Source organism: Homalodisca vitripennis, chromosome 2 (genome assembly GCF_021130785.1).
Source record: "Homalodisca vitripennis isolate AUS2020 chromosome 2, UT_GWSS_2.1, whole genome shotgun sequence".
NCBI classification, from domain to species: domain Eukaryota; kingdom Metazoa; phylum Arthropoda; class Insecta; order Hemiptera; family Cicadellidae; genus Homalodisca; species Homalodisca vitripennis.
The window spans coordinates 91352018-91378726 of record NC_060208.1 but is presented as its reverse complement, the minus strand read 5'-3'; the positions used below and the strand labels follow the sequence as shown (position 1 = coordinate 91378726).

Below are 26709 nucleotides of genomic sequence, written 5' to 3'. Positions count from 1 at the left end.
CATGAAAGGATTAAATATATATAAAACTGATTTTAATTTTAAAAGGATCGATTTCTCGGAATTGAATGATACGTTTTTGATGGATAAAGATGGAGGGATGGAACTCGGGACAACTTTCTAGGAAATATAATCACAGTTAAAACTTCACCCATTTGCCTAAAATGGGACTTTGGGAGGACGTCTCAAAATCTTTAAACTTAAAAACTAATTAAGTAAAGAAGAATAGTGGAAACTAGAGATTTCTATCTCAACCCATTAAAACAATTGAATTGAAATTGATTAAAATTTAGTGAGGCAAACCATGAACGTCTACATTCAGAAGGTATATACTTTCATAGAAAGTACTGTAATATAAATCCTAACTACCATGTATGACATTCATCTATCCTATTTTTCATAAACAATCCCAGTAAAGACAACAAGGTCGATAACCATTGATTGCTTAGCTAGCAATGAATATCATATCGCAGAGTTAAGCAAAATGTTCAAGGTTTTTTTAAATCAATCAAATTAAGTAACTCAAATCACATGTCTTACTGGAAAATATTATGTAATTAAATTAAATCAAATACATACTTATTAAGAAACTTCTGCTTTAGTTAAAAGTTATGCATAAAAATGAAAAAAAAAAAAAAAAAAAAAATTATATTGATCAATATAATCAAACCTATTGGATTATCTCTTTTACGACCTACTTACATTTATTTCAACTAGATTATAATTCTAAACCATTCCAGTGAACAAATAATATCGTTAATCACCTTCATTTTACATTTTACAAACGCTCTAAGAAAAGAGAAACGTTAGAAATTGTTAATTAATTTAACTTGTTCCCGTGGTCAGAACAAAGAGATACCGCGTTGTCCCGTTTCTTTATTACATTCTTTACGTTTTCCGCCCTATCTCACTTTCACTCCGAAAATCTCTGTACTGCTTGACAGCTAATGTTATGAAATGTCCATGTCAAACTTTGTTCATAATTTCCGTCTGAATTATCAAATTCCACGTTCCTTTGTTAATACAAAATACCTTGTCCGTATATATATATATTTCCACTGAAATACATAATAAAGGATTTTAATACTAAAAGACAATCTATACTTTATGATTTTAAATTTAAATAGCATATTTTTTTCAGCATTTTTGAAAATGATGTGAACTAAGTTAGGTCTTGGAAAAAGTGAGCATTGGGAACATCACAAGTTATGTGAGCATTGACTAAATCACTCACCATTTTTTGAGTTCACTTATCCATTTATGATAGAAATGAGCGTGCGTCATATAAAATACGAGTATTTGCTGAAAATGGCTCTTATAATGGGGCTCAGTCCTCTTTTATGAGACCCTAATGTGATGAATACGAGACTTATGTTTACAAAAACAAAGAGTTTTGCAAAATTATACTACAACCACTTAGAAAATATGGTATTTTTTGTGTTTATAAATGGTCAAATAATGACATTTTCTTTTTTGAAGGCCGTGTTAAAAATTATTACTTTCAGCTAATAATGCATACGGATATTTGTAACAAATTCAGTTTTCTACTCAATGGAAGATCTGAAAAATGTTTTCTGTAGACGTTCCGGTGCCTTACACAAAATCTACAAAAAAGCTTGTCCCCTCAAGTACAGTATGGATAAAATGTCCAAAAGACGGCAAAAGAATAACGTTATCTTCTCCATTTCTCAAAGATAAAAATTTTTAATGCAGCCAGATTGCACTAATCCATCAAGTAACAAAGTTAAAGAGCTTTTCTGCAAGAATACTTTATTAGATTATTCCGGTTGTCGCTTCTTAAGGAAGGCCAATTACTTTAACGGCTGCTTAGCTTTCCTATCTTAAAGTAAATTACAAACTAAGCTTTCCTTTATTCAAGATAATGGAAAAAATATATTAAATATTCATATTCACATAAATAATTGTTTGTGGGACGTCATGTTCAAAATAGTTGGATTATTAGATTCTCGTATGTTAAAAAGAACTCTTTTTCACTGGTAAATATTTGTTATTACGGTACTGATGTAACCATTATACGTTTAGACAAAATAAATAAACTACGTTAGTTTATAATGAAATAAAAATTGTTAGTTTTAAAAATTTATTTTTGTATTATTTTATTAATTAATGAATAAAATTCATAATGTGTTCAGGTAATGTAACATTAAGGTATTATAATGATAACTTTTACTCCTTTGTCAAATAACTAACTATGTACAAAAGTAACCACATATTTAGGAATATTAGTAAAAACGGTGTATACATTGAAATTGTAACGGTTGTTATTTGTAATATATTTACAACATTTATAATAAAATATTATACTAATAATTTCTCATAACACACTATAATTATGATCTGTTTAAAACTTAAAATCAAATTATCATTAAAAAGGTATTATGCGTGGCTTCGCCCGCCTATACCTATAATGAATGAATACATTAATTCATTATAATACAATATTTTAAAACACTGGCCAATGGCGCAGTGTAGCGGGTACGGCGGTTATCGCAAGATAACCAGATCAAGCAACGCCGAGCGTGGCCGCTGCTTGGATAGTTGACCGCTGAGCGATCCTGTCCTTGCAAGCGGCCCGCCTGCTCGGCCATTGGTGGTGATTCGGAAGTCACCTTTAAGCCGTTGGTCCCCAGGTTAAGTGTTAGAGAGGGCTTCTTAGCCCTAACTTCGCCTGGTAAAATAAGACATTCTTTACTTTTTTTAATTATAACTTTGTATGTTGTAAATGTAATGAACACATGAGAGTTATGGATATATATTTTTGGACATATATTTTAATCATTAAGCTTCCTATTTTAAAATTTGGTACATAAGAAGAAATAAAGAGTTTTAAAATAACCCAATCGAAAAGTATAAAATTATATTAGAAATTTGAAATAAAAACAGGAGGCAGTATTATAAATAATTAAGATGTTATAGAAAAGAAGTGTAAAATTCACCAAAAAGACTAATACAAATATCTCAAAAAGTCTTAGACAAGGTGCAAGTTTATTAAAAATGAAACTCGACTTTTATTATAAGAGAAAAATATGAAGTGTCTTATTTATAAGGTTTAATATCATTTGTTATTTGAAAAAAGTAGTCAGTAATTTATTTAGTTTCAAAATCAGGTATCAACACGTAACTTTTGTTCACATATATGTCTTCCATTGATTACCACAGTGAAATTTAACTTTTCTATATTTACGGAATTTAAAAATTTAAAAAATAAACAACTGTTAAACTGTATTGTGTTTGATTTCAAAGTTTAATACAAAGTCTCCTTTAAGCATGAATAATAAAACTAATGCAAATTCAATAGAGGAAATGTGCCCTACAGACCCCTTGACTCCCCACTATACCCACCCCCTAACTTTGTTACACAATTGACATCACGTGACGCCACCACTTCCGGTTAGAACTTTCCTTTGTCGACCGGAAATCAAGTGGAGCGTTTCCCCTCAAACCACTTTCTTTCAGCCATAAACTCTTTATTTTGATTTTTGTAAAGAATTAAATTTTATATTTTAATATTTAAAGTATTATTTAAAAAGATTTTTTTAAAGAAAACCTTGGGAACAATGTAGAACGTTAAATAAAAATTAATAATTACCTACATGACAAAAAACCTACGTAGATCTAAAATTTAAATTAATTTATACATTTGTAGCAAAATTAATCACTTTGTAATAAATATGAAAAGATATTACATGTGAAACCATTTCAAAAACATAAAACAAATAATAATATACAATAAAGTATGGTATCATATAAATAAATGGTATGTCACGTTTTTTAATAATGAAACAAATTTCAAGGAAAAAGATATATTATTCTAGCATGTATTGTCAAGAAGCGTACACTCAAATTGGAAATGTACCAGAAATTTTACTTTAAAGTTAATTATCTTAGTTAGTTACCTTTTCGTACTGTATTAAAGACTAACATATATATTTAACATTGTTAATCAAATTTAATAAACTGCATATATGGGTAAAAATCATTTTAAAGTTGCATAAATTACGATCAATACAGTTTAAAGTAAAATAAACGAATTGGATGGTCTGGGTCTCCAAAAGTTAAGCTTTTAAGTATTATTTAGGGGTATTTTGAGTGTAGAACTCAGAACTCCAAATTCTTCATGATACGTACATAGTTTTCAACTGTACAACAGCGTCATTTTGATCTGTTTCTACAGATATATATATATATATATATATATATATATATATATATATATATATATATATATATATATCTGTAAATATAAAGTACAGATATAAATTCATATATTGCAAATATAAAGTAGCTTTTTGAAACATAAGCCAGACTTAGAACAATGTTTAAAAAGCAGAACACAGAAGCCAACGAATCTTTCAGTAATGTAGGTTGGACGTATATTACTGAAAGATTCGTTGGCATTCTGTGTTCTGCTTTTTAAACATTGTTCTAAGTCTGGCTTATGTTTCAAAAAGCTACTTTATATTTGCAATAAATAAGTTCATAGTTGAAGCAAAGCTCTTGGTATGGGTTAAGAACCAGTAAAAATTACAAAGCATATATACAAGTTTTCATCTTTTCAATAGAACATGTTTCTTATAACTAGGCTATAGTAATTTTTCAACTGCTTGATGGCATTGTAGGTCAAACCATTTCTGAAACAAAGTGAAGTTCCGTGTAGTAGTTCTTTTTACTACTTTTCTTTAGCATTCTCAATCTGATTCCCACCCTCTTCTAGATGTGTCCTAAAAACTCAAATTTCTTTACGCTTACCTCTTCTCCATGTGGCTTTTCATCCCATACAGAGCCATGACGGGAGAAACAAACTCTTTTAGCTCCAATCCGTTATTCATAATATTATAAAACTAACTGATTGGAACACTTATAACAGACAAATCTGTATAAAAGTGGTATCAAATTGAAGCTGAAATTCTGTCATAAAATTATCAGTAATAAAATAAAAATTCATTTTTGATTCTTTACCAAGAGTGTAATATTGTGAGTATTAAAGTCAGCTCTGTAAGCCTTCTTTATTCATATCATTACTCTCCCTCGTTTTGTATACACAAAAAAAATTGTTCCAAAATACTTACATATTGGTCTGATGGTATTTACTGGTTTCCCATATGACTTTTTGTAAACATAATTACTAACGCTTAACCAAATCCTGGAAAGTGACACGCACCATCATCGAATTCTGTGTTAGTTATAAATAAATGAAACTACATGTAAAATTTAAAGTCTATGAGATCAGTTCATTTTACAGATGTGGGATGGACAGACAGGCGGACATAAATAAAGTGTTTTAGCTCCACGAGCGATAGGTTTCACCAGTGCTCAGCCAGTTATCTTTATCAGTACACCAATAAATAAATCTTACCGTTCAGATGTTAAAACTAACTTATTGTTACACTCTCTCATACTATGAACTGACACTTCTCTGAGATGAATTGTTGACTGACTTAATCACAGTAACACAGTCTTTAAAAGCAAAACATAGTTTTATACCCCTGAAAACTCCCCTCATATCATTGCAAAGCTCCCAAATAAAAGTTGCTCACAATGTATACTCACGGAATTTAGCAGCGTGCTTGAGATATTTCACTTTACTCCAACGGAAATCACCATACTTATAACGGAAGTGGGTGTTTAACTCAGTCACGTAATAAAAGAAGCGTTCATGACGAGTGTTTTACCATACTGTCAAATATGCAACAACCAGTATATGGTACAGAAGCAAAAAGGTAACTTTAAAAACGGAAATAAGGGCTTAAATCACTATTATACATTATTTTACATCATAATAAAACTGGATAAGAACTTACTCACAAGAAATAACTATCAGAAGCTCATTGTAAAAATTTGACGATTATTATATCAGTTGATATGGTTGATAGAGAGAAGGTTATAATTTCAAACCTTAGTGCTTATACCAAACTATAGGATTGTTGAACAACAATAAATATAAATTTTTACATCACAAATTAAGAATATAGTGGAATATATAATATGTAATGTGCATGATTAAAAATCAACATTTTATTCCACGTATATACAAGCAATAACAGCTTGTAGGGTAATTAATAAAGAAATTTAATATACCTCAGCCACTAGTATAAGCTGCATAAGAAAAATGCAATGATTATAAAACACACAGACGCACAAAAAAGCATCTTCTACTACTATTTTTATCTACTAATCTAGTAAATTATACTAAATATAGTTACTTTACTATATTTTAAGATAGTGGATATTACAAAGACAGAACTAAGTTAATCTCTTGAAAACCTTTTATTAAATACTAATAACCAATGTGAAACATATTGATATAAAATTGGTAACTGTTTTAAATATAACCATCCTTCATTCAATTGTGGGAAATTTAATAGATAAAGAGCGGTTGACGCTGCAAGTATCAAAGGAATGTCAATAGAGATAGGATATTGAGTCTGGAGCGTAGTCAAATATTGGGAGACTACACGGGGAGATATGATGTCGTGTGACTAATACTTTCAGTCGTCGTATGTGTCATAGTATGCCACAGAGATTAAATGATTGCAAATATTACCTAAGCCGATGCCTTTGTACGTGGTGACTGAGCCTCGTAACACCAGGACTCTCATATAGCGCTGTTACCATTTACAGCCACGATCGTTGACAACTCATTTTTCCCTGAGCCGATTGCATAGTACGTGGTGACTAACCCTCGTAACACCAGGACTCTGATATAGCGCTGTTACCATTTACAGCCACGATCGTTGACAACACATTTTTCCCTGAGCCGATGCCTTTGTACGTGGTGACTGAGCCCCGTAGCATCAGGGACTCTGACATAGCGCTGTTACCATTTACAGCCACGATCGTTGAAGACCCACTTTTTCCCTGAGCCGATGCCTTTGTACGTGGTGAGTGAGCCTCGTAACACCAGGACACTGATATAGCGCTGTTACCATTTACAGCCACGATCGTTGACAACACATTTTTCCCTGAGCCGATGCCTTTGTACGTGGTGACTGAGCCTCGTAGCATCAAGGACTCTGACATAGCGCTGTTACCATTTACAGCCACGATCGTTGAAGACCCACTTTTTCCCTGAGCCGATGCCTTTGTACGTGGTGAGTGAGCCTCGTAACACCAGGATTCTGACATAGCGCTGTTACTATTTAAAGCCGCGATCATTGACGACTCACATATTTACACTGAGCCAGTGCCTTTGTACGTGGTGACTGAGATTCGTAACACCAGGACTCTGACATAGCGCTGTTACCATTAACAGCCACGATCATTGACGACTCATATATTTATACTGATATCCACTCCACCAAGCTGGCAACTGTGAAACAACGTATGGCGGAACCAAAAAATTTACAAATTGTGGTTCTACCGCCAAATATGATGCTCACTTCAAAACTAAGGTCCAAAATTCTACATAGCATAGTTTGTGTATTGAGCCTAACGTTAAACTTTACTATATTTAATAAGTTATCCTCACTGACGTGGGATAAAAACGTTTACGTTTACAAAAAGTATAATTAAATATCTGTATTTTATCATTTACTTTTACATCGCGTTTTTCATTTGTGTCCTTATTAAGAGATTATGATCATGTAGATTTAATACACTGTATATTTCACTTAAACTTCTAATGTATATAGTTGGTATCTACACGTTACATATTCATTCGATCTTCAGTAAGTCAAGGTAAAATGCTACGTTTTAAAAACGGCAAGTGCAAGTTGTTTTATTACGAAATAGCTTTGACGCTCGGTCAAGTTACGAAAATGCCTAACGAAATATTTATTCTACTCACCCTATCACAAAATGTGTTCATTACAAACGTCCCGTGTTCCACCACATTAATAATCCAGCTCTACCATTGCCAGCAACGCTGCGGTTTACACAAAGTCCAGGTCTGACAACATTCCAGGCGTGAAACCATCAAAGCGCTCCTGTTTGTCCGCAAAGCAATATTTCTGCCCGATTTCTCCCATTTCTCGGTACTCGATAACTGAAAACCGTTCCTCAAATACACGATCAAGACTAAATTTTACGGTATTTGTATAACTTTAAAGGCTTTGAATGATATCGTTCACAGTACTACCTTCAATTTTACAGATTCCAGAGGTATAATGCGTAATGGCTGTTAAAATGATCAGAACCGTGTATTAGCCTACAAAAATACAGTCACATGCTATAAAGAATAAGAGGCATGTTAGCAAATCATTGATAAATAGTAACATTCGACATCTGTCGTGCTATACCTAAGCATATACCTTGGCAATACCTAAAAATAAAATGTACTAAAAATAAAAAAAAGAGATATGTACAAAAATATATATCTCTTTTTTCCTAAGACAAGGTTTAATCGTGAATTAATTGTCTGTAGAGAAAGGCAGAAAATATCAACGCATATCACTTATGTTACAATGCCACGTTTAGTTAGTGTTTTCACTAGGGCGCTGGTATTTAGATTTTGACATGTTGGGACAGATTCTGTAGGACCATCACTGTCAATTCCCATCAAGTTATATCTTCCGTATGTAAGGCCAATTTAAAACAAATTGGAAAGAATTAACAATCCTGTAGCTCTACATACGAGTCTATCAGCATAATATTGATCTAATCTCACACCAGCAGCAGTGGGACGGTATGAAATCAGTTTCGCATGATGCAATAAATTTCAGGACACCCATATAACAAGAATATATTGGCAGTAATGTATTTGTAATTATCTAATCGTATGACTCAGGGAATTCGTGTTATGGTATGTTATTCAAAGGTATATGAGAAATAGAAATTAGAAAGTGATATTTGTCGTTTCTGACAATGAAATATAATAAAAAACCTCCAATTAGATTTTAGAGGAAATAAAATGCCTTCAATTATAAATTTCTTGGCATGACTAATATTTATAAAAACTATAACAGGTTTATATAACGAATAACGAAGCATATTGTCTCACTCTATCACTATTAGAAAAGACATTACGAATAAAACGTTGATTGAAGCGGTGAAAATCTATTGATAATTTAATGGCTGATATAATAATATAACCTTAATAACAAAATAACAGCTAATGTTTATAAAGGATTTATAGAACCTCGTATTGGTAACAATAACCAAGGGAAGACGTTTACGTTGACACTGAGCTTTACAACAAATTATTTTCTGAGCGCATATTCGAAAATATCTAGTGGTTTAAAGATAACGAGGGCCTCAAAAATTTAAAAGTAAGGGATGCACGCAATTTTACAATTTAGTCCATAATTATTACAGTTTATACTGTGCACATGTTTTATCTTGCGAGAATGCTACACATCTTTAAAGATGTCTACATGGTTGTACAGTAGATTTATTGACATTATTCTTATTTTATCTGGAAATAATTAATGTACAGTACTACAGTAAAGGGTTACAACTACAAGTGAACGGCCTCATATGGTATGTATCTTTAAATGGAAGGAATAGTTTTTGTGACTGTTGAATACGTAAAATTGTTGTATCTCGGGTTATTAGATTGATAGGGTTAAATTTTGGTCGTCAAGGTTGTGCAATATCATCTAATTACTCACTATGTTTTGGAGCGAGTATTGAAAACACCAATAAGATTTTATCACTTATATCATTGATGAGAGGCTTAGTTAAACATCCAGTGCTCACAATTAATCACATTTTTATTTCTTTCCTAAAAATAGACATAACTTGAATATATCGTATAAAAATATGTTTTACGTAAATCTATAGCATATATAATTAAAACAACACTGAGTTACTGATTTTAGTTTACGAATATAAATTGATAAATATTGTTTACCACCCAACTATACAATTATTGCTTTATGCCTACGTAAACTATCTTGGATTTACATTAAAATAATTGTGGATAACAACGAGAATTTATATAATTTAATTCATAATTCAAGTAATTATTTCATACTTAAGGGGACCACGTAACCTCTATCTTTCCCATGTTAATTTTGCCAAATTTATGTACCTTTTTCTCAAAAACTATAAAAAATGTGTGCTTGAAATTTTTACCCTATGTACTATACACCTTTTTGTACACATTTATAACTTTTTTGTAATAATTGGTTCATAGTAGGAGTTTTGTTAATTTTTTTGTAAGTGTAAACAAAATTATTTAAAAAAAAATATGTTTTAATTTTGTAAAAAATGCTTAGGTATAATTTACAACAATTAAAAGTTATAAAAATGTAGAAGGCTATAAGACAAACACAACAAAAAAAACTGTATCTTGATATCTTGTATGGTTGCTGAGAAAAAGGTACATAAATAATAAAAAAAGTAAACTTTCGGAAAACGCAAAATAAAGAAAACAAAGAGAATTTTTGACATTGCCTATTTATTTAATACGATCCAGATGCAGATGATGGTTCGTCTGGCCCCTCTTCCTCAGCATACAACTCCTCCAGTTTCTTTTTAGATAGTTGTTTTGACTGTCTGGCTTTTTTTTAATTTCTGCATTTAGTCGATCAGCTCTCCATATGCGCTGGTCATCAAAGGTTTTGAATACTTTTGCAGAGTATTTTCCAACTTGAAGGCCCAAATTATTCAGAACCAAGCACTTGCTGATGTTTCCTTTGTTGAAGGCACTAACTGCATCATAAGCTCCCAGTTGAAGTGTTTTTAGTTGAACAAATGTATTCTTCGGAATTCGGTTCCATACTACATTGTTGAAGGATTCATTGGGGTTCTGGCTTTTTCCATGCAAGCATTTTTTTAGTAAATCAGGTGCAGCTAGATCCTTGTATATAGGCTTTACAACCTCCATGAAAGCTTCAGGCAGATGAAAATGTGAAGTATGGTAATATTTTTCTTTATTTTGCTGATATTTACACCATGATGATTCTCCTTTAGGACACTGCCCATGGCTTGGTTTATCGTGTATAGCAAACTTAAAAAAAAAATTTTCAAGCATTTATACTTATCATATTTTTATAATTTATACATAATTTTAAACAGGAAAAAGAGTAGAATTATTTTAAATTATAACCTGAAAATTGACAATTTTTCGATTTTTTGGTTACACGGTTCCCTTAATTTAACTGATGTAATCAAACATATATGTTTTTGTACTTGTTGATGTCGATATAATAAACAAACAAACGTAATAATTAATCAACTAAAAGTCAAATAGATATTATTTTGTATTGAGTTTTACGATACTAGCTTGCAAATAGCTTCCAATTATGGCCAATATTTCCAAAAGGTCGCCGTTGACACGTTTGCCATGGAACGTGAAAACCTTTTGTTGCCATAATCAAATAGTATAATTTGTCCAGTGCACGTATATTGTGTGACTTAAAAATTTATTTAAATGCCAAAATTGTAAGGTTAAAATATTTAATTAAAGAAAAACAATTTTAACATAAGGTCTTTTTAAGGTGTGGCTAAAAGAATTTCCATAATACATTAAGATTCACTTTAGAAAAGAGCTATCAAACTAGAAGTTTTCAAAACATTTTTTTAATGCAAAAATGTATTTACAGTATGAATGCCAAATCTTCGTATTTATCACAAACAAAGCAATAATAATTAATAATTAATTCATAATATTTCTAACTCATATTTAGAAAAATACAACTTGAAAAAGTTTATTACACTATCTTTGCGTCAAAAATTTCTTATTGAACATTATTTAGAGATTATTATGTTTGAATGCTGTTGCGAAATAAAAGTAACCTAAACCTAAGGTTATAAATATATTACAGTCATATCCTCAGTAATTTCCCTAATATTTTACCATAGTAGTAAAAATATTTTAAAGTATCCATTACAACTAATGACATCATTTATGACTAAGCGTTATAACATTAGAATACTTACGCAAAGCGGAAATACCTTATCCTAAACATAAAACCTAAAAAAATTAGCCATTAAATTATTGTAAACCAAATGCATATAGTTTTATACTTTTGTGACGTAAAATGTTTCTGTATTAATACCCAAACTTATAATGTATTTTTATATTAAGATCTATATGGTCTATAGGAGGGATTGAAAATAAAAAAAGGCTTAGATAAATGCTGTTTAATACATGAAACAGCAACAAACATGAAACATAGGTTTTAAAATGGAAGGGGACGTTAACGGATCCAATATCTACTCTCTTTTTCAAGATGGAAATCTTAAAATACTAGGCAAAGTGTGAGTGAAAATGCTTGAAGCAAGAAATCTAAAGATGAAATTAAAGGCCTCAGTATAAAATGTTCGCTTTAGGCCGATATTTACATCACGATCTGAAAAAAAATCTGATCATATTAAATGTAGGAAACGTAAACAAAACCAATGAAAGAGAATATCAAATCAATGATTATGTTTATTGTTTAGTAATATATTTTACGTTTGGTTTTATGTAATAGGCGGGATAAAGTTATATTGGTTGGTACATGTGACCAATATAAAACAAATTTCTCGTTACGTTTTGACAGCACTGAGCACTAGCTAGCCGTCCTGACTGTTCCTAAAAAGCTGACGGCGGGCACAAATGAGTTATAATAATGGTTTAGTAGTGTATAAAAACCCATATAAACCCGATTTCTGCTATGTATCGACAGCACTGAGCACTAGCTAACCGACCTGACTGTTCCTAAAAAGCTGACGGCGGGCACAAATGAGTTATATTGATGGTTTAGTAGTGTATAAAAACCCATATAAACCCGATTTCTGCTATGTATCGACAGCACTGAGCACTAGCTAGCCGACCTGACTGTTCCTAAAAAGCTGACGGCGGGCACAAATGAGTTATATTGATGGTTTAGTAGTGTTATTGATGGTTTAGTAGTGTATAATAACCCATATAAACCCGATTTCTGCTATGTATCGACAGCACTGAGCACTAGCTAGCCGACCTGACTGTTCCCAAAAAGATGACGGCGGGCACAAATGAGTTATAATGATGTTTTAGTAATGTATAATAACCCATATAAACCCAATTTCTGCTACGTCTCGACAGCACTAAGCACTATCTAAACAAGCTGACTGTTCCCAAATTTTACAGCAAGAAAAAATGATGTATGAAGTTAAATGCATGCAATATATACGTATTCCATTCCAGAATAAAGACCACTACTATCTCAAGATTTCTTGTATTACGTTAAGTTTTGTTTTTGTTTATATCATTGAAGATGACCAATTCTATGACTATATTTTCTTTTCTTATCACACACATTTATCTCTTTGAAAGTCACGATGCACTGTTGAAAACTAATTGCTTGCTTGGCAGATTTATTCTTAAGTACTTAAAACATATAACGTGTATTACTTTAAAAACTAACTGTAATTCTATAGAAGTGTAACACATTTACTTTTTCATACTCTGTTGAAATATGTAAGCTAAAGTTGCATTACGATTAATTAGTATGTAAAGAATTTGATTTTATATACTTAAATAAAAATAAAAATTACCTTTGACTTGTGTAAAAGGGAACTGACAAAATATAATAAATAGTTTTTTTGTATGATAATGCAAAAACCATTTATCTCCGTAGTCTCTATAATCTCAACTCTATTATAATAACAAATCTTCATTATAATTATTATGTTTTATGGGTTTATATATTAAAAATAATTCTATGTGTGAAAAATATTGGACCTAATACCTTGCACAGTTGTACACCATAATAGATGAAGAAAATATTATTAAATCATATATTATTATCTTACATTGGTATCAACTTTGTTCACTAAAATACACTCAAGTCTTGCTATACAAACAGAAGATTCTCCATGGAGACCGAGGTCGCAGTTGACTCATGCCGATACCTCGGTAGTGGCCCCGAGGTCAAGGGTGGAGTCGCACAGTAGGGAGGCACCAAGGTTTGGAGGGAGAGCATAGAGGAAGACGATGATTGAGAGACTTCCATCTGAGAAGACAAACTTCAGTATATAACCGGCTTCAAATGGTGTACTCAACACTACCAGCATTGGGCTAACCGTATTAATAAACTATTGCTGTAAACCTCAAAGTTTTTTTGAAAATTGTTTGAATTAAATATAGTTTACAATTGTTTTATGTAATGGCTAAGAATGTATAAGAAGTTGTTTCAGAGTAATCAATTTGGTTTATTGCTAACACTTTAATATTTAATAAAATTTTCTTGGTTACGAATCTTAAAGCCTCCTTCTAAGATAAATAGTGTATGATTTGGCCAATTTGTATCCACAAGTGACCAATGAATATTCATTATCTCCAATAGAAATACATTTGATAAACATAATTTATTTATTTATTACAATGAACGGCAATACACATTTTTACAATATTTGGTTTCTTGATGACTACCATTTGCTCTTTACACCAATAAATTCAACAAAATTACATCCACATCATAACTATAAATTAATCAGATCAACAAAACAGCTAAAACAATAACAAATTAACAGTAAACAACAAGAGCAACAATGATCAATTAAATATATAATATTCTTAAGGGAAAACGTAAGTAGACTATGTATAACTGTAACAATAATAGAAGTAACAAAAATAATTTTATTATAACAGTGACATCAGGCTACATAACAATAAACTAATCAAGCTCATGCAGTATAGTGGCTGCCCTTCTCTTAAATGATGACAGAGGCATCCCAAAAAAATCCAGATCTGCAGAGACTGCATTTCCAATCCTCATCAATCTTGGAATAGCGCTGTGGTAAAGGTAGTTTGTCGAGAGATGATGGATGGTAAACAGCTGGAAATGTCTCGCCGACCGAGGAACGTGGAAATCAGTCATTTGAAGTATCTCGGAACAATCAATGGTGTTATTAAGAATTTTGTAAAGGAACATCAAGTCAATGAGCGTTCTTCTTGATGAAAGAGTTGATAAATTTAGACAACGCTCCATTGCTTGAATGTCAACCTCTATGTATCTGTATCCGAGCTTGACTCCAATCGTCCTAATAAATCGTCTCTGCACAACATCCAAGGATGAACAGTGTCCAATCTGATGAGGAGACCATACAACAACTGAATACTCCATTATTGGTCGGACGAGAGCAACATAAAGAGTCTTGAGAGAAGAGGCAGACAGTCCCTGCCTACAAATTCTATTGACAAGCCCAAGTGTTTTAAGAGATTTTCCACATACATTAGATATATGAGCTCCAAAATCCAGATTTGCAGTCAGAAGAATGCCCAGATCTTTAACCTCCGTAACTCTTCTTAATGTGACATTTTGAAGTATATAGTTAAATTGATGAGTCTGTCTGGATTTTGAAAATGTTATCACCAGACATTTAGTAGGGTTTAAGTCCATGCCATTGAGTACGCACCATTCCTCAATCTTCATGAGATCCTCTTGTAGACGAACCAGTTGTTGATATGATGCTACTTCCCCGAATAGTTTTACATCGTCAGCAAACAAAAGGAAATCTCCTTCAAGATTCATGCCAATATCGTTCACAAATAAAGTAAAGAGGAATGGTCCTAGATGGGACCCTTGAGGGACACCAGAAGGTACTACAATTTCCCTCGATAAGGCAGACGCATATTTTACTCGGAGAGTGCGGCCTATAAGATAACTGTGAAGCCAGGATAACAAAGATCCAGAGAGCCCAAGAGCTTCGACTTTCCTGCCAAGTGGGCATGACTGATTCTATCGAAGGCCTTTGAAAAGTCTAGGTAAATGGAGTCCAGTTGCGTCCGGTTTTTAAAAGCGTTTAGAATGTTATTCATGAAGACAACTAAGATAGTGGATGTTGATCTGCCCTTCTGGAAACCATGTTGTTGCGGAGTAATGAAATTCCTGAAGCTGAAGGCAAGTTTATCAAGAACAAGGCTTTCGAACACCTTAGCTAAACTAGACTGAATAACAACAGGCCTATAATTCTTTGCTAATGATTTGTCGTCCGACTTATGTATTGGTATGAGGTATCCAGCTTTCAAATTTGAAGGAAAGACTCCTCCGGCAAGCAGATAGTTAAAATAGATAGACAGATGAGGCGCTAATACTTCACTGCAAAACTTTAGAGCAGCAGCAGGAATTTCATCTGGACCGAGACTCTTCGAGATATTCAAGGATTTAAGTTTTAATTCGACTTCATTAGCAGATATGTGCATAGAGGAAAGATGAATGGTCTCCCCAAATGTGTAGACAGGCGCTGGTATAATTAAGACCTGATATGGTGCCATTGTACTTACATGAGGTTGTTAACTGTCTCAAATTAATAAAACCTTTTAAGGTGTTTATATTTATTCGTAAAACTATAATCTTAACCAAAATATAACTAAACATTAAGATCTGGGATTATTAAAATTTTGCGATGAGACCAAATTTGAAAAAATTGGTAAAGTTTTTAAGCAATTTATAACATTTTCGTTAAAGATTCAAATATGTGTAGGCTTTAAGATTCTTTATGTTCCAAGTTTAGAATTGTTGTAAACATATGTCATCTTTACTATCTGTTCCAAAATAAAACTTAAAACTACATATAGTTTACAACAGCTTTTATTCTTATACACTGTTTATGTTGGAGATAAGGTTTCAAGGTGATGTTGGGTAGTATTGTATTAATATGTCCAATAATAATAATAGCCATGATAGTTGATTAAAACTGTTAGCATAGTGTCCGCTTCTAGCAATTAATTAAATAATTAACAAATCCATGTTTATACCAACATGTGTAGTATAATAAATTTGTTGATTTTAAAACAGATACAATATTACGCCAATGCAACATTTTTAACCTAGTTAACTACCCCATGAGAAGCAGAATTACCAAAAAATATAAGTAACCGTTTCTGGCCTTATATTTATAATATCTTGGACGTATAACAATTTTTTTTGATGTTTTCAATAAAAAGTATACTAATTTATCACCCATTAAAATATATTTAAAATTATGTTGATTGTAATAATCTTAGAAAACTACACATACGTATATCACCAGGACAGTTAATCATCATTCTGGTTGTATATGTATATTGTACACAGTAGGAAACCGTCTACTAGTATATATTTTTATTATTACTCACTTTATTAAATAATAATAATTTATTTATTTATTTCTATAATAATTGTAGCGCACCTGTAGTGGAATTGAACAAATCTTGACGTAGTCTTCAAAAGATTGACACTTGCAGATCGGAGGAAAGTTGTAGAATTTGATGTTTCTCTCCTTCCTTTCTACTTCCTCTAATTCTGACTCTGATGTCGAGCTCTCCACCAGAATAAGTGACTCCAATCTAAAGTACATTACAGAACAGAGAGTACTATGTGGATAAAGGTTTAAAACTTTTATATTCATTTGCATCCTCTCTGTCATCTTAGTTTAAATCTTCAATCTTAAACTCTTTAGAAGATCTTTCACTTTATTCTGAATAGTTCATGAACTGACATTTTGGTAGCATTGTATTAAAATTATTAAGGTGTCGTTTTGAGTTGCAAATCCATTATCACCGTTTTTGTTGGATAAAATTACATTTTCGTGACTTAATGTAATTTAATGTTTTTTATCAAACCTTTTGCAGTTTACTTGAAAATTGTGTGAAATGCATATGAAAATAATTCTTCTTTTTCTTACTCACTCAAAATTAAAATAATGACTGATTGATCTCACATTGTTCAAACACCAACAACATCAAAAGGTTGTAAGCCATTATTTATTAATTAAATTTCCCAGCGGCTTGCCGCAAATTCGTTGACGGAGTAATACGCTTTGTACATCGCCAGCAGGTGTTGTAGACGAGCTTTGAATTGTGCTGAATTGTTGATAGTTTCAAGACCTCAGGGAGACCACTGATTGGTCTCCCACCAACTTGCGAAGCAAACGCTAGAAATTGGTACATTGGAATAGGATATTATTCAAAAACACATAGTCAAAAAACATATATTTTTAATTTTCATTACATCTAAATCTTTTTTTGGATTTTAAAAATGAAACTATCTGAAATAGCTTCAACGTCTACATAAAGAAATATACATGTCTTGGAAGTCACGTTATAGCTTTAAACCCTTTTTCATGCCTGTGAAGTGTGCTGCTTAAAACATTTTACTATGATGGAAAAGTGTTACATAATTAATGTTACGGGAGGCGGTTGTAACCAGATTTTCCTTGCACCGCAATTTAGACAGCTCTAATCATGTACAAACATTGTTATGAATTTTATGAATTACCGACCTGGATATATCTGTGACTGTAGGACTGCTACAGAAATGGACGCAGGTCATCACAACAACAATAAATGCCAAGTTCAGGACACAAGTCAGTCCAATTATTATCAGCACCTGAAACAACTTATTGTATGTTGCTATTCAAAATTATACACAGTGTTGTCACAGTTAAATTTTTATCGGAATAAGGAGATCTTTGAGTTTATGTGAGTTAATTAATTTTGTTAATACCAAGCACCCATATCTGAATAAAATCTTGTAACATTTAACGGAAGATTATTACAACTTGCTCTTAGATAGAAGAAACATAAATGAGAAATAATATGTCATAAATGTGAGAGAGTGTAATCTCAATGCATTTTTACTGGTTAAGCTAAACATTTTGTTTAATAACATGAAAATTTGTAAGAGCTTAAAAGAAACACAAAACATGCGTCACTAGAAAATCAGATGCATAGTTTAGATTGTTACAATTATATAAATTAGTGGACAGAGGAAATAACGTATCACTCTGGCAACAAGAGGCAGCAGGAGACAAAGCATACATGATGGAACATGGTATCCCACCTCATTGGTGGAGTAGCAAACAGATGGCCGGTCGACAGTGGGGATGTTGGTGGAGTTGATGACGTCACTGATGGTGGTGACACGCCACAACTCTCCTTGGTGGTGTTTGCCGTGGTGGCGGAGTCTGTGTCCAACTCCCACCCCCTCCAAGGAGGGTGGCACCGTCGCCATCAGTCCCCGCACTTTCTTTCTCTTTAAGCTCATATTCAGGCTGTAACATAACCATTAATTGTATTAATGGTAAAGACCATACATAACATATAAACACGGTAATCTCTCTCAGAGACCGCGTAGTCAGCCAATAAAAGGTTGCACGATAATATGATCTTATCATCTAAACACAAGGTGTTCTACAAATATATATTCTTATACGAAGACACTATTACAATAAAACCCATTTAAAATCTTTAGGTTAATATAACGGATTCTAAAGTTCCTATTTAAGTTGATTTCTCTCTGTCAATCTAACTGCCAGAAGCGAAAGCTCTTGGGATAATTATAAACTTTATTGTTCTTAGGGTCAAAAGGTTTAGGGGCAGCAAAGTTTTCACTAACAGCTGACAGGTAGTATTGTGGTACCCGAATAGAATTTGCTCGTAATGGTCCGATAAGAGCTACTGATAGTTCGTTTAGTGGTCTTTATTTTGGTTCTGTTAGTCCTTCGATACTCCTTTATATTTGGAGATATTACCGTCATTTCAAATAAACATGAAATTGGAAGGTGTATTTCCAACGTGAAACCTGTTCTGAATCGTTTACAAACACTCGACGAAACTGAAAATTTCGTTGAAAATATTACAAATGGTGATTTTACTCGTAAAATAAAATAGCAAATTTTCAAAATTGGCTCATGGTTAAAATATTTTTTGAAGTTGGATTGGTTTTAACTTTATTTTGGTAATAAAATCATTTATTTCATCCAGATGGTTTAACAAATGTGGTCAGTCTTTCATAATAATACAAAAATTATGTCAGTTCAGCAAGCCAATATGCGTGTAAGTATTGCGCGTTACCAGATGTTTCCTAAATAATTTTCCTTCAGCAACCTATTAAAAACATTCTCTAATATTAAGAGTATCATTTTTAAGGAAAACCAATGCAATTTTGCAACGATGAAAAACAATAACTGTCAATAGTGAAACCACATGTGATCAACAAAACAATGTAAACAGTAAGGACGTTTTGGGCAAATTGTTTCGTAAACTAAGTTCATAGCGAGCAGCGTACTTAATACAACACTTAGGCTTTGGGACATGTCAAAATTTCTATTAGAAAAAAATTTACTAATTTTTTATAAGGCAGAAGAACACTAATGAACAGTTTACTATGAAAAATATTATCTGCAGAAGTAACAAAGTAACAATAATCCGGCAAAATAATGCCATTGAGGAGAACCGGGGCAATGTAGAACGCGACGCGGGGGTGAAACAACTACCTCCTCTATTCATGGCCCAGAACGTGGTGTAATATCTCTGAAACTACAGGAACTCTTCTAATGTTCATGTACAAACTGTGGAGTACTTCATGAGATGACAGTAAGGTGTAAAATCCTAGTGTGGTCATGCATGCATGCTGTAATTATACCAAGAGATTCAAAATTGTAGGAATTTTTTTTTAAGTAAAAGAATAAAACACTACACTATATAACTATTTATGCTTACTGGACATTCTAAACTGTAATGTGATTTAATTGTTTATTATTAGAATATTTTAACATACAATACTAATTGGATGGGTATATTAACGAAGTCGAATCAATTAGAAAACATTTATTCCAAACTGCCCATTTTATACGGTTGAGGGGGAAAATATTATAAAGCTTTGGCAAGAATAAAATCATCTTTTATTAATATATGTACTACTCAAATGATGTAGGTGTTAGGCATTCAAACACTATACCACTCAAAAACTTAATCAACTGTTTCTATTTCTAATTGGGTGCGTGACAAGAGTAGTATTTGTGTAAAGTAAATAATATAGTAACACGAAAAAATTATGGAAAGTTTTAATAATATTAAATACTATGTTCAATTGAAAACTTAATGTTATGCATGTATAACGTTACGAAAATCCGAATCTTTGTTATAGATTGAATTATATATTAAAACAATCATGTAAACATTGAATGCTGAGCCTCAGCTGTATTTTTAAAACGCCGTAATACTGCAATGTAATTTTTTATGAAAACATATTTACAATTGCCCGAACAAAGGTAAATTTTATTGAATAAGCTTTTTGTTTGAAACTATATTTTTTCAAATACAAGGATAAAAAAGGAGATATAAAGGAGGGTTCAAATAGTGTTCTATTTGGAATGTTTTAAATGTAAACAGCATTCCACGACAGTTCAAACGGCATTGCATTAGTTATCAGTCAGACAGTACATCTCAATTAACCCAACTTTTCATTACTTTATCTGTAGCATTGTCTATAGTATTTTAGAAAAGTTGCCAGTGATCCTGCGGCGGTAGCGGACGCTGCAAGACAATGTTGTGGATTTATTGGAATAAAACTTAAGAACAGATTTTGACATCTATAATAAACTATAATCTACAAGTGGGGTTTTATCGAAATTCTAACGAAAGTTGTTCTAACTAAGTTGGTCTTACGGATGAGGCCAAGTATCACTATTGTATAGTATAGAATCGTTGAAGCTGACTCTACTAAATCCGACACTATATTACACTTACCCATAGTATTGTTATCGTGCACGACCAAATAGCGTTAAATTAATCGTTTAATAGTTACATGTGTCGGATAATAACTTATTAATTTTACTTCTCTGTGTGTGTAGGAATCAGTACTATTCCGATTATTTGTAAAGAATGTGGAGTGTATGTTAATCGTATTGGTATGTTGTAGTATTAGCGTATCGTGATATTGGCATATGGAGATTAGATAAGTCGATTTATACTTTCATGAATTCAGATATGCTTTGGTTGATATTTGAAAAATATTTTTTTTTCATATATACTTCTTTATATTCTAAATGTAAGCTATTAAAATATGACGGAAATTGTTCATTAAATATAGATTACACAAAGATACCTCCTTAGGGCAAAACATAAATAAAAATCGTAAATAAATTAATAATTGTTGTAAATACATTCAGTGTTCCCCGTTGTTATATGTTTTATAAGAGTAAATATACTCGCCCAAAAAGTCAAATTGGGCTGTAAAAGAAACATGACATCTGCCTGTTTTTTTATTATATAAAAATAATATTAGCTATAATATAAAATGTACTCTGTAAGATAAGACTTCATATTACGTATTAGCGATGAGTTCTTATATAAATTATTGTTCTCATTTACGTTTCTATTAATGCATTAATCTAGATAGATTTCTTTAAAATATTGAAGAAATTATTGGAGAATCTAATAAAATAATTTAGGGAATAAATAGTTTGTACTCTAATTTGAATAACCAATGTAACTGAATATCCATAATCATTTTATTTAATCTAAATTATCGTTGCTATGTCGTTGAAGTATTTAACCGTAATATTAGATAATATTACGAAGTAATATATAGTATAAGATATTGTAAATTTTAACTGGTTCTTATTATACACACACATTTTTGCTGATATGTTATTTGCACATGTTCGTTTCAATCACTGAGAAAAAAATAAGATGTGTTACCTGCTAACTATAACTATTATCCGCTTAATTGTTACTTCCACGTTGGAGCGATGTTGCCCGGCCCGAGTCTGCCAGAAGACTGTCTGTAGCTCGTCTGCTCCCCCTCCCTCCCTACCTACCACACCCACCCAACACCCCTCCGCAACAACACCATTGTTGCACAGCAGCTGTTATACCCATGTCCAGCATCATTATACCAATCGCTGGAACTGGGACGTTTACACAAGCATATTACTGGCATTAATTAACACGATACTAATAAGCGGTTCCTGCAACTGCTGTTAAACAATTACTTCTGGGATCATCATGGACGATCAAATCAAAAAGCTATCACCATTATATTTAGCCCCAACAGTTCAGTACAGCAATATAGATACAGTAGGATGTATAGTATTTATAACTGACAGTGGTACTCTCACTTTAAACCTTGACTGTCAAGTGTTAACTAGCTAATAAATAGATTAATTAAAATTATAAATGAGAATTTTTACCGTAATAGTGTTCATCGCCATGATCTATTGATTTTCATTCTTTACCTCCTCTAAATGGCCAACAATTATTTATTAAGTTAATGGTTATTGCAATTAGGACCAATTAATACGATGATTGACAACTATCAAGACATTATTATAATGAAAATCTACTCATATAGTGAAAATGAATAATATGTATGTGATAGCCCTATTCCAGTATGCTCAATAAAACTATTGCTTTAACATGTCTTTTAATCCTTACATTTCACACACACATTAGCTTACAAAACAAAAGTCACCCTACCTACATATACAGTATATACTTAGAAAAGAAAAGAAAAGAAAACACGTTTCTTCAACAAGTGTTTAATATTTATTTACTTTCCAATAAGATTTAAAAAAAGTACAGAACATTGGATAAATTGGTATAAATAAAAACAAATTAAAGGATACATAAACACATTAACATATGCTATCCAAACATATACGTTTCCCACTCATATAGACATAAGGTTATACTTAATTCATTACTTAATGTCTGAGATTGAGTCCCCTATATATATATATATATATATATATATATAATTTCAATAAACATATATATATATATATATATGTGTGTGTGTGTGTGTGTGTGTGTGTGTGTGTGTAAATACTTTTGTAGTTTATCATCACGTAAATAGTTTAAGTGAATATATGTGATTACATATTATTTAAAAATAATTAAGTATAGAGTAAAAAAAATTGCATTTATTGGATAAAAATATTTACAATTTATACAAAAATCGACTCAAATGTGTTGTATATATTAATATAAGAAAGTTGGTATGTATTCATGCCTACGTTCCAAAATATATGAGCCATTTTATGTATCATATATATATTACACATATACTCAATAGTTTTGGGTCTAACCTTTTACCTATGGTACTTCCCTCCCCACGAATTTTGGCTTAAGCAAATATTCAGCTAGTCTATGAGATCATATTACTGACGTAATGAAGTAGAAAATCGATACTATATTAAATAGTGATATTTCTTTACCTGCAATACAACGAGACAGTCCCTCCTGCTCTCAAAGTATAGAGAGCAACTGCCCATTATCACCCTGTGTAATTATATGATAAACAACATCACACCATATCGTGCAGCCTCATCAAAGAAGAATTAAGAGAACGCACTAAACTCTAACAATACTGATCATTTGCCCGTGACCCACACAATCTAGTATGCACGCTCAAAATCACACTGCCTTTTCTCAATGGTGACAGGGTTAAAGCGCTTAAGAGACGGCTGTGCTCTTCGCACTGCTACGCCCCCCAATCTATAACGTGAAGCATCTTAAACAATCATATTTCCGTAAATTTTTGCTTATCTATCCAGAAAATCAAAACAATACATACTAGTTCTCGTCACGAACCCACCTATACACCACACCTTACTTTTCATACATCTACCGCCTCGTTATTCCGCCTTAAGCTGTCGTAACCGTTTTACGATATTGTTGTACAACCCTCAAACGGCTAGTTTTTCGATCGACCTGGAACGATCATTTGACTATTATTTTAAGTATTGTTCTGCTCATGCAAATTTTTTGACATTAAATTACATAATGAAGGTATTCTCATAGTAAGCAGATAACACTCGTATCTCAACTTGGATTACTATTATCTATTATAGAGAAGCATCAGTTCTAGTTTATTAAATATGATTGCTTACAGATTGCTTAGTTCAATCTGAGCAATACTAGCAACTATGAGTAGTTTACTATTTTGATGGCTGATGATTATGCAGTGCCCATCCTCTAGCGATGTGTACGATGGCCATTCGACATAAGCTAAGAGAATCCACGGCGAAAAGAAAAAACATTAGATTGCTCCTCCTTATTTGCAATACATTGACATCCTATAGTTGTATCGGGCATTAAGTACCGTCGCTTAATATCAGTGTAAAGTGTACTCTGCGTGTAAAGCATTGGACCTGTGGCGACGGAAACTTGTTCGATCATATCTCTAATATGTCTTATATATCCAAATTAAGGACTACTATAAACAACAATTATATAATAATACAGATGAATCCACCATACTCAAATGCATCTCAAAGCTACAGATACCGTCGATGGAACATAGTAGGACAGTATGCTTCAACTATCACGATTATAACATTCAGTACAGTAAATGGAGAAAAATTACAGTTGTCTTTAGTATTTCAGTCTTAGTAGTCTAGCTTATATATCGCAGTTAGAGATACTATAGGATAATAGTTGATAATAGAATAAATCATATAATAAAGAAAATGAACCCCCCCCCCACTCCCCCCCCCCCCCCCTACCCCCCCCCCACACCCCCCACCCCCCCAAATCCCCTAGCACTACTGAATTGCTTGTCCCTCAATATATGTAGCAAGAATATGTCTCGTTGAACAGACGATAATAATATTTGTGTGACTCGAGTATGTGTGGCCATGTAACTAATAAGCCAGCTATGCTAGATTAATCGCTGAAAGACACTCAATTAGGAAATTATTCATATAGAGACAAATAACTGAGATTCACATCACATAAAAATAGGGATATTTTCGAAAAACGTTCATAGATGATTTTTTGCTAAAAGTAGGCCTTCTCTCGATATCCGAGGTTATTTTGAAAAAAATACAATTCGAGCACACCCGCGAAGCGTGACCGTGTGCACCCCCCCGTGAAACAACCTTGTCTCAATTGGACAATTAAGCTCATTTACCGGCAACACCACTCCAATATGTTACTTGAAACGCATCGTACGCCGAAACCTACACAGTGTAAAATACCTTGACACACACGCCTACTCATTATCAATCCAATATTAGAAGTTTAAAGAGTAATGAACCTGCTATTACCCTAACAATTATCCACATACTAACTATATGATGCAATAGATAATCGGAAATATTCGAAACAATACCACATACCCCTGTACCCCCCTACCCTTCACCCCTCCCACCCCTAATGATACTCTCGTAATATGTTCCGAAATTCCCAATCATCAAAACGATATTACACTGACCATATACATATACTATAATATACACCACACCCCCACACACCCCCCCCCACTGACCAAAACACTCCTTTAACACCCCACCCCCCCCCCCCCCCCCCCCCCCCCCACACACACCCCCCCCCCCCCCACGCCCCCCCCCCCTATATTACTCACTATATCTCGTACCTGTAGTAATAGGGATACTATTTAAAAATGAATATATTTTGAGTGGTACAGTACGAAACATACTAAAGGCAACTCTGTATAATGTATCTCAAATAACATGTGTAAATAGTGTGCATCATATAAATTACCAAAAATTTCACTGACCAGCACGCCAACAAATTGACTCATAAAATATCAGCCAGCACTTAATATGTTACACTCTCCCACAACACTATGATACACCCCATATCCACTCACACTCATCAAAACTAGGCCATATGATAAATCGTCAATATAACACACACGTCATGAATAAAATACATTACACTATTGAGCAGAGATTATTATATTAGACAATATACTACAAAGACTTTCTCGTAAAAAAGGAAAAGTTAGGTCACGATATTTATCGCCAGTAAAGAAAACGCGGAACATGAAAATACGATTGGATGAGTAAACACTGTCAGCACCCACCTTATTGTTGATCCGGAGAATGCACAGTGCCAACGAGCAAGTTATACTGTTATAAGGTTAGTCTTTGTATGGTCAAAAAGGAGTCCCCAGTCAACACCTCTTGTCTGACACGCATCAAATAATTGCTCTCGAAATTTTCACATTCTTTTATTTTTAATTTTATAAACTGTGTATGTCAATAAATTAAATAAAAAAGTCTAGAAACACAATAGAACCTTTCTCACGGTAAAATAAAACATCT

At 32.5% G+C, this 26709-nt stretch overlaps 1 protein-coding gene across 1 annotated transcript; it reads right to left on the bottom strand.

Moving 5' to 3' along the window:
• Nucleotides 1-12783: 12783 nt before the first annotated feature.
• LOC124355718 lies at nt 12784-23910 on the bottom strand. The gene is made up of 6 exons (XM_046806877.1): nt 23854-23910; nt 22337-22503; nt 18693-18903; nt 18133-18239; nt 17041-17197; nt 12784-13880 (listed from the first exon to the last, which is right to left on the bottom strand). Exons 1-6 carry the CDS (start codon nt 23908-23910, stop codon nt 13722-13724), a joined length of 858 nt encoding a protein of 285 aa, XP_046662833.1. The 3' UTR covers nt 12784-13721.
• Nucleotides 23911-26709: the final 2799 nt, after the last annotated feature.